The sequence below is a fragment of the Primulina eburnea genome, chromosome 9, assembly GCF_022965805.1.
Source record: "Primulina eburnea isolate SZY01 chromosome 9, ASM2296580v1, whole genome shotgun sequence".
Taxonomy (NCBI): Eukaryota; Viridiplantae; Streptophyta; class Magnoliopsida; order Lamiales; family Gesneriaceae; genus Primulina; species Primulina eburnea.
Genome location: NC_133109.1, coordinates 33639520 through 33649184, shown reverse-complemented (window position 1 = coordinate 33649184; position 9665 = coordinate 33639520). Strand labels below are relative to the sequence as shown.

General features: G+C 36.0%; 2 protein-coding genes across 3 annotated transcripts; both read left to right on the top strand.

Annotated features, from left to right (window-relative positions):
- The first annotated feature begins 709 nt into the window (after positions 1-709).
- On the top strand, positions 710-4430 carry LOC140841903 (probable zinc metallopeptidase EGY3, chloroplastic). The gene is made up of 6 exons (XM_073209633.1): positions 710-1417; positions 1582-1779; positions 2215-2439; positions 3257-3495; positions 3581-3735; positions 4024-4430. Exons 1-6 carry the CDS (start codon positions 857-859, stop codon positions 4377-4379), a joined length of 1734 nt encoding a protein of 577 aa, XP_073065734.1. The 5' UTR covers positions 710-856; the 3' UTR covers positions 4380-4430.
- A 311-nt stretch (positions 4431-4741) lies between these two features.
- Positions 4742-7255, top strand: LOC140841902 (uncharacterized). Of its 2 annotated transcripts, none has more exons than XM_073209632.1 (8): positions 4742-5028; positions 5125-5198; positions 5447-5589; positions 5665-5711; positions 5809-5917; positions 6035-6096; positions 6226-6340; positions 6885-7255. In XM_073209632.1, the coding sequence occupies exons 1-8, from the start codon at positions 4828-4830 to the stop codon at positions 7034-7036; spliced, it is 903 nt and encodes a 300-aa protein (XP_073065733.1). In that variant the 5' UTR covers positions 4742-4827; the 3' UTR covers positions 7037-7255. The 2 variants fall into 2 exon arrangements, with proteins under 2 accessions (XP_073065733.1, XP_073065732.1); XM_073209631.1 differs by having other exon boundaries at positions 5665-5735.
- The last annotated feature ends 2410 nt before the right edge of the window (positions 7256-9665 follow it).

The window sequence follows — 9665 nt, the reverse complement described above, 5'->3', positions numbered from 1 at the left end:
GGAAGCATCGATTTCAATTATAGAAATGACTGTCAATGAACAAATCAGATTTCGAGAATTTCTCGCTTGATATAAAAATATAAAAGACAAAGACGATTACTATGCATTACGAAATGCTTTAATCGATAATTTATGGAATGAATATGGTCGTTCAAATATTCGAAGTTATATTTGTAATATGCTATTTAATTTAATGTCATGTATTAATTTTATTTCATCAGTTTTAATAATTTCTATTTCAATTAGTATAATATAGATTCGAATAATATATTTAAAATAATTAAATTAATCGTTTTAGTAATATTATTGTAATTATTGCTAATATAATATTAATTATATCAAATATGAAATGTATTTATAATTATATCACTAAATTTAAAAATACACATTTAATAACAAATAAGAAAAAATAAATAAATCAAATAAAAAAGAATATTCTTTTTTATAATAAGATTTGAAATAAATGAATTAGAGATGAATATTGTATTTGATGCAAAAATTATATTATTTTAAAATAAAATTTTGAGTTGAAAATGTTTTGTGGGCTTTTATATCTATCACAATTGCCCTTTATATTAAATATAAAAAATAATTATACAATCACAATAATCACGTTATTATTTATTACATGTCATAAAATCGACCCAACCAAAGAAAACACATATTTTATCCAATTCTGTGGTGACTAGTCGCCAACTGTCCCAATGGGTGGGGTAACTCGACGTCGCTCTGGAAATTCCTCCAACATTCTAGACAAGCTCCACTCTTCTACGAAAAATACACGTATGGATCGCTATAATTTCACCATGTATTCACCTGTTCGTTTCGCGTGCCAAGCAGATTTCTTCGCATTTCAATGGCGACCACTCTCTTCTCTTCTGTTTCATGCCCTTCTTCGCGGACTCTCGAAAAAAGTTATACGCTTCATGGGCCGTCCCTTTGTCGACTTTCCAGAAGTCCTTTTGGCCATAGGTTGAAGTTTTCGGGGAAAAGATTGAATTTTTGCCTGAAAGCTGAGGAGAAAAACGAGTCCCCTTCCTCATCTGTGGCGGTGGAGGAGCCGAAAGAAGAGGGAGCTGACAATGGTAAGAAAGATGTACATATCGAGGATGGGTTCGGGAATGCTAAGAATGAAGGTGAGGCTGCGGGGTATGTGGAAAACGAGAAAGGAAAGCTACAAGAAGTGGATTGGAAACAAGACGAGGCGTTCAAAAATTTCATGGGGAATCCTTCTATTGAGGCTGCGATAAAGCTTGAGAAGAGAAGGACTGAAAGGAAGCTTCAGGAGCTTAATAGAGAAAGAAGTGGCAATCCCTTTGTAAGCTTCTTCAAAAATTTGGTTCGTGCCAATTTGTCGAAAGAGCAAGAAAGGTTGGAGAAAGCAGAGGAGACTTTCAAGGCTCTTGATCTCAACAAGGTTAGATTTCTGTTATTGTTTTATTATCTCGCTGGCGTATAATTTTTTTATGCGTTTTTTTTTTTTTTGTATTTTCTGTTAATTTTCATGTCTTGACGTAGAAAATTTGGTTTACCTGACATTTTGATGAATGTATGCAATTTTTTGTAAATTGCATAATGCAGTTGAGAAGCTGTTTCGGGTTCGATACCTTTTTCGCGACAGATGTTAGAAGGTTTGGGGATGGTGGGATTTTTATTGGAAATTTGAGGAAACCGATCGAAGAAGCAATACCTAAATTAGAGAAGAAGCTCTCAGAAGCTGCGGGGAGGGAGGTTGTTGTATGGTTTATGGAGGAAAAAGCAAACGATATCACCAAGCAGGTATTTGTTTACTAGCTTGTGTCCATTTTATGATTTTACTTTAGTTTAAAAAATTATGGGTGGAATAGGTTTTCTTATTCCAACGACCTGCTTCTTAAACGCTAAATCTTGAGGTAAATTTGATAAAATTATTACCATTTTGATTACTTTATGTCTTATTCAACCTTTGTTTTGAAACACTTTCCTTCCTCCCCTGTTGGTTAAAGTGTTATCTCGAGTAATTGCGTCAACTTGCTAGCTGTTCTTTAATTGGAAGAACGTGAAGTGCCCTTAGTTTAATTAAAGGCGATGATCTGCTGTTGGCTGTTCTCACGTGATCCAGAATCCTGAGAATCATTCGTTTAAGTTCTATGATACTTCTCGAACATAAGGCAGGCATTGAACTTCATGGATTCTGTTTAAACTTGTTTCCATATTTACGTTCTTCTCTTGTAGGCATGCGTCGTGCAACCCAAATCCGAGATCGATCTCCAATTTGAGTATACAAAACTAAGTACTCCTTGGGGTTACATTAGTTCTATATCTTTGGCTGTCACAACTTTTGGGACTGTTGCTTTGACTAGTGGCCTTTTCCTCAAACCAGATGCCACCATTGATGACTACCTAGCTAACTTCGTACCCCTCTTTGGTGGATTTTTTGCTATTTTGGCAGTTTCTGAGGTATGCAGTGTATTTGTTCACTCTTATCAATGACATTTAAAGACATGTCTTGTAGTTTTGATAAACGTGAAACGTGTAGGTAATATTTTGAATCTTTTAAAGCAGCAGATGTAGTCTTTCCTCGCGTGGAAGTATATTTCTTGTATATAATTGACTGTTATCTCACATGTTATAGGTAATTTCATCAGTTGTTGCCTATTCATGTCACGACCAAGTGAGACAAATCTTTATTACTTGACTGCTAAGGCATGCAGTATATTCAACTTTACTTCTCTTAAAGTTGGTGTAGGGATGTCCTCCTAACCAGTTTCAAAGCAATTAGGGACAGATTTAAGCGACAAGAGGCGTAACCTTAGTTTGGTATCAATTTTCTGAGTTCTTGTAATGTTTTCATATTTAGAAGTTGCAGGAATTTCCAGTGTCAGTTTCTAGTTATGTTGTGAGACACATGAGCATATGTCTATTTCCTAGGAATTTCTACATTTTTTCAATTTGGCACGCATTCCAAAAATAGGGGGGAGTAGCCTGGTGATGGTTATCCGTCAAAAAGTGCTCAAGGCTATCTTGCTGTTGAATTCTAGTAGTCCAAAATACTAGTAGCCTTTAGTATTCATTTGTGCCGTACCCTGGATCCATGGGCTTGTCCATTCATGGACAGGCGCTTTGCGCCATTACTTTGCATAATCGCTTCACAACTGTTTTATGAAAATAGTTGATCTAAATTGTTTCGCAAATTGTTTGAATTTATTTATTTTAAAAACTTCCTTTCTTCTTCCCCCTTCCATTTGTTAATTTTACTTTGGTTTCTGAATGTTAGATAGCAACACGAGTAACAGCAGCCCGGTATGGTGTAAAACTGAGTCCCTCGTTTCTTGTCCCATCTAACTGGACTGGATGCCTCGGCGTCATGAATAACTATGAATCATTACTGCCTAACAAGAAAGCTCTGTTTGACATACCAGTAGCAAGAACGGCCAGCGCATATCTGACTTCCTTAGTTCTTGCAATTTCTGCTTTTGTAGCTGATGGTAGCTTCAACGGGGGTGACAATGCATTGTAAGTAATCATTTGTCCATTCATCTGGGTCATGTGGTCCGTTATGTTGTTTCCTCTATGAGACTCACGTTTCCGCTGCTTTCAGGTACATTCGACCTCAATTCTTTTACAATAATCCTCTTCTTTCCTTCATCCAATATGTGATTGGGCCCTACACCGACGATCTTGGTAATGTGTTACCATATGCAGTTGAAGGTGTAGGAGTCCCTGTCGACCCCCTTGCTTTTGCTGGTCTCTTAGGTAAGCCAATCCTTTTGTCGAAATCATAATCTCGTGCTAGTATGGTGTATGGTGAATTTTCTTTTTTATGCATAGTTCTCGAGTCATATCGTTATCATTAGATCTGTCTTTGGTTATAAACGTTTTTATGCGCGTATATCCGGGCTTCTGATCTTAAGCAGCTTCAAAGTTCTAAAATTTTCAGTATCTGAATTTACCGTTTCAAGAGTTCTCACTTCTTTTGATCTGTTCACTTTTTCACGCTGCCTACGTGAACAGGACAATAAAACGTATTGTTTTCTTGTTTAGGCATGGTGGTGACCACTCTGAACCTGCTCCCGTGTGGAAGACTAGAAGGAGGTCGTATAGCTCAAGCCATGTTCGGAAGAAGCACCGCTAACGTGTTAACTTTCGCAACATCCTTGCTCCTAGCCATCGGTGGGTTAAGTGGAAGTGTTCTGTGTCTAGCATGGGGACTGTTCGCAACTTTCTTTCGGGGAGGAGAGGAGGTTCCTGCGAAGGACGAGATTACACCGTTAGGGGACGATCGTTTTGCTTGGGGTTGCGTACTTTTCTTGATATGTTTTCTTACTCTTTTCCCTAATGGAGGAGGGACCTTTTCGAGTTCGTTTTTTGGGTCACCGTTTTTCAGGAAGGAGTTGTAAATGGTGGGCAACACTTTGGCTGTGAATCAATGTTTTGTGAATTTTGTGATATGGTTGATACTCAAAGCAATTCTTTTTCAAAATTTCATCTACTCCATACTTTACAACAATTATCCAAATCGGATTTAATTGAAATCATGGTTAATTGGTTTTCACTCGTATTCCTCGTGAAAATGACAAGAGTTCGATCTCTCTTTATATTAGGGATTAAAATAAAAAAATCAGATTTAAATTCAAGATTCTAAAATTTAAATTTAAGGAAAATCATCCAGTAATAATATATAATAAAATATATATCAAATGATTCTCAAAAAATAAAATTAACAATAATAAAAATAAATATCAAATGAATATTTACAGTTGGCGTTTAATCGTTCTCTTGGTGCCGGTCCATACGCTGCTAAAGTTTCAGAAAATCCTCTTCCTAATTGTCCCGCGGTTTGGAGCGATGGCGGCGGAAGGAATGAGATTCTCTGCGGGAAAATTGGTTTGGAATCGAAGGCTAATCATGACAGCGAGCCGCACATTGTTGCAGTTCCAGAGGAAGGGCTTGGATTTTCGAGCATTCTCATCTTCAGCTTCCGATACTTCGAACCAGTCTCGCGGCCGTCTCCCACGCTTTTTCTCTCAAACCCTACCTCCTCACAAGGTTTGTTTGCTACTCCTGCCTCCATTTGTATGTTTTGTGGCCAACAATTGGCATATTTGAGGAACTTGCTTTTCTAGGGTTTGTGTTAGTTTGCAGGGTGGGTTTGTACGTGTGGAAGGGGACGAATTCTGGCACATGACTAAAGTTCTCAGGTTAAACATCAATGATAGGTATGAATTTTATTGTGCTTCATAAATAATGCATTCTTCCGTGTCCTTGTAACTTGTTAGTGAAATTCAAAAATGTACTGAAGAAGGCAATTGTTCCACGAGTGCCATTTATCTGCTTAGTTCCGACCAGCCCATATATATAGTCTTATCTAGTGTAATATAGTGCATAAGCATTGTAGCAACCACAAACATAGCATTACAGATTCTTTGTATGTGATTTTTACAATGAAAATATGTGTTTTTGCAAGGGTAGAGCTATTTGATGGAAAGGGACAACTGATTGAAGGGTACATAAAGGATATTAAACGAGGAGGTGTAGAGTTTGAAGCACTGGAGGACCCAAAATTGGTTTCCCCTATAACAACGCAGTGGCATGTTTTTGCAGCTTTTGGTGTGTTGAAAAAGTTTGATCCTTCATGAATCACATGTTTAGGTTATATGACTTGTCTATCTTGTTAATGTGAAGGCACTTTGAAGGGAGGCCGAGCTGATTGGCTTGTGGAGAAATGCACGGTGGATTTTCAGTTGTTTGTGATTGTAATATTCATCATATATGTGTGTCCTTTGGTTTCATTCATGATTTCCTCTTGTTCCTTCTCATGCATTTCAGGAGCTGGGAGCATCTAGTGTAACACCTTTGCTGACTAAGCATTCTCATTCAATATCAGAAAATCGAGTGGACAGATTGCAACGAGTTATTCTAGCTGCGTCTAAACAATGTACTTAGCATTCTTTTTAACTTGCATTCAACATTTCCCCCTGTTGAATCATTTGAAATTATTATCAGGATAAAGAAAATTTATATTTTATAGTTTTTGATACCACCTTTCTTTCAGGTCAACGTTTACATGAAATGATTTTGAAGCCTCCTGTGGAAGTTAGGGAACTTCTACCATTTGTAAGCACTTCTTGTGCACTGCCCCTGATGAAATTTGGTTTTTCATTCTGTTGCACAGAGTTTTAGACTTCACATCTACCCTTCTGTTTCATGTGGTGGTTAATGTGGTTTTCTTTATCTTCCCTTTAGGTAGCGCAGGTCAAATTATCTTTTGTGGCTGTCGCAGAGGCTACTCCTATTTTATGTACACTGAATTCCTTAAAAAGGGAACCTGCTGGAGTCATGATCATTGGTCCAGAAGGAGGTTAGTAGAGTTCACTCCCTGACCATGCCCCCTTTCTACCTTCTTGAAAATAAAGTAATTATCTCATCTTCTACTGTTCTGATTGGTACATCCTCAGTATTTCATCAGTTCTACGTCATTTAGTTTGTTCAAAGCTACCTTCATAGCATATATATGCCTATGAAAGCAAATTTGTCATTAGACTATGTTACAACTACGTCATAAACAAAAACGTACGTTGCCATTTCCAGGACACGTGGTCCTCATTTTTACCTAGGGTAGATTCAGAAGTTAAGTGAAACAGCACAAATTTCCTCTAGTAACCTTTCTACATAATTATCCTTATGATCTCTTCCTCTATCATGAACATCAATAGTGGCTCCATCATTTTTCCTAGAACATGTTTTGGTGCCTTTTTTCGATTAATGTTGCACTCCACCTCAATTTGTCTCCCCCAATTCTCTATAACTGGTGCTACCTCGATCAATTTTAAATTGCACGGTTTTGGGCTAAAGTCATGTTCTTGTTTTGGGTGCTCACAATTCTCATAGCCTTGTCTATTCAGATTTCACCAGTGAGGAGTTGAATGCCATGATGGAGGCTGGTGCGTTTGCCGTAGGCCTTGGCCCACATCGACTACGAGTTGAAACTGCTACGTTGTCACTCCTTGCAACTCTGATGCTATGGTCTGACTCTCAGGAATCAAACAGCAGCTAGCTGCATTTCAGGAAGTCCCTTTTTGCAATTATTTTGTATATTTTTACTGCTTAAGAACAAACGTTGTGTGCATGTTTGTTTTCCTTGATTTCACACTGGCAATATTGTGCTGACCCTGCCATTACCATCAGCTTCAGATCATGACTGAAATTTTTGTCGATGTCCCTTGAGTCCATGGTCCCTTTCTCCACTGAAACAATTCGCAATGTTGTTATTCTATTAACTCGCTATTAATATATACCAGATTGAAAATACACGAATATATAGACAGCACAGCTTCTCACCTTCTGTTTATCAAACGGCGTCGTTTACTGCCTTTTTTTTTCTTTTGTATTCATTAAATTTGTACCGGATTTTGACCAGCAACTTGGGCTTCTTCTGCAACAAGTTCTTCTGCAAAAAACACATCCTCAAATTTGATTTGCTGAATTAATTACTAACAACAAGACCAATATAAATAATAATTAAATATTTTTTTTTAACAATCAATTAATCCATGCAAAGTTTATTACTATTAAAATTTTAAAAAACACACTATGAAATCAAATTAGACCAAAATCACCCGATAGATAAATTTAATGATAAATTAATTATTAGCTTGAGTTAAAAAATTAAATATCAACAAAAATTTAATTAGAGGGTAATTTTTTAAAATAATTATATAAATTAAATTCTTGTTAAATTTATTTTGTATGAAATAATATATATAGTTTAATTCTATTAAATTAAATTAATGATTTAATTGGGTGAACAACTCTTGAATGTTATCCAAATCAGTTTAGCTCACTTCACCAAAGTTTATATTTGATCTATTGAAACTCTTTAGCTAGCACTCAACTTAAGAATATGATCAGAGGTACTCTTTCTGTTAGTTTACAAGTAGTTCTGAAAAATATACTTTTTATACAAATTGATCATCACGATTGTCGAATAAAATTTGAAGTGTGCTTCAATAGTTCTTCAGTAACAGGGCTTCATAGACTTAGTATTCAGTGGCTTGTTCGAAGTAAGAGTGTAGAGTACGATAATTTCAAAAACTTGTCCTAATCAATGTTTATATATGAAAGACTCTGTTTGAATCAAATTTATCCATTACTAAAATGACATTTTGCAGTCATGTGTCACCGTTCTATCTAGAAATAGTACTGACATGCAATGTGCATGGGTTTTGATACTTAAGGTGTTGTTATGTGAAGATAATATTCATCTGATTTAATTAGTCCGTGATACTCCAGGGATAAACCCATCAAGATCTGGCCCAAACTCTCGGCCCATCTCTAAGGCCCACAGGTGACTGGCCCATGACAAGCCCAGGTATTCTCCTATAAATACCAGGTTTGAGCGTATGATAAAGGATTCATTATATTGTTTTCAGCAGTACCCTTAGCTGCTCCCCCCATATATCCTCAGTCACTGACTTGAGCGTCGGAGGGGCTACGCCAGGACACCCTCCTGACCCCCTCTTAACAGTCTTTTTCTTGATTTCAGGCTCAGGGTCATCTTAAAGCCCACGTCTGAACTAGTGACGCTCGTTGGGATCGGACCCTAGATTTCCCGTGAGTATCACTCCGATTGAAGCGTGTAATTTTAACCTTTTAATTAATATTGATGAATTCTTCAGAGTCGACTATTATGCATTTATTGATACTTGAAAACTTGGCTGATTTAGTACGAGATATCTTGAGAGATCGATTTTCTTTGAGAATATGTTGGGGCTGATCTCTTTTAAATAGTCACCTAAATTCAGTCAGCTTTAGATTATTTTGTAAATCACTAATATTTTAATTGTTTATCTCCTTGAAAACTTATAATCGGAGGATGTTAAAATAATTTTCTATACTTGTCCAAGCCAGTAGTTGTCTACTAATAAAATCTATTTATTTTCAAGGAGAATCAGAAAATCCAGAAATCTAATCTTAAATGATTCGATGGGTTATTGGAGTGAGGGAAAGTTAACAAGGCCCCTACCCAATTAATCAGTATTCAAATAAATAAATATTAAATCCTTTTCTCGTTTAAATAAATTATACTAACCGATATTTTATATATCGACTTATATTATTTTATATATCGACTTATATTATTTAAAATGATTAGAATAGAAAATTGTAATAATTGTTGTGAAAAAGTAAAAATTTATGGTAAAAAGTAAAAATCTCAAACTCTCAAAATTTACCAACCAACACACTTTATAATATTTTTGTCTCTACTCAATTGTGATTTTCTTCACAAATGAGAGATCTATTTATAGAGTTTCATTACACATAATCCAAAAAATAAAATATATCATTACCTACATCATCACACACAAATTTCTAACTTTACAACTCTTATTTTCAACATTCAAATATTCAACTATTACTTTTTCAATATTCAAATATATTATTTTCAACACTCCCCCTTGTGATGATGATCATGATACGATGATGTCTTCATTACGTGTTTTGTACTGCCTCGTTAAAAACCTTACTAGGAAAAACCCATTGGGATAAAAACCATAGTAAGGGAAAAAGAGTGCAGTCACGTAAACTCTCCCTCATGTTGACACGAACAACTCTTCACAAATTTCGTAGATTGCGCATCCCAATATTATATATATGCTTTATGAATATTGACGTAGGTAGTGCCT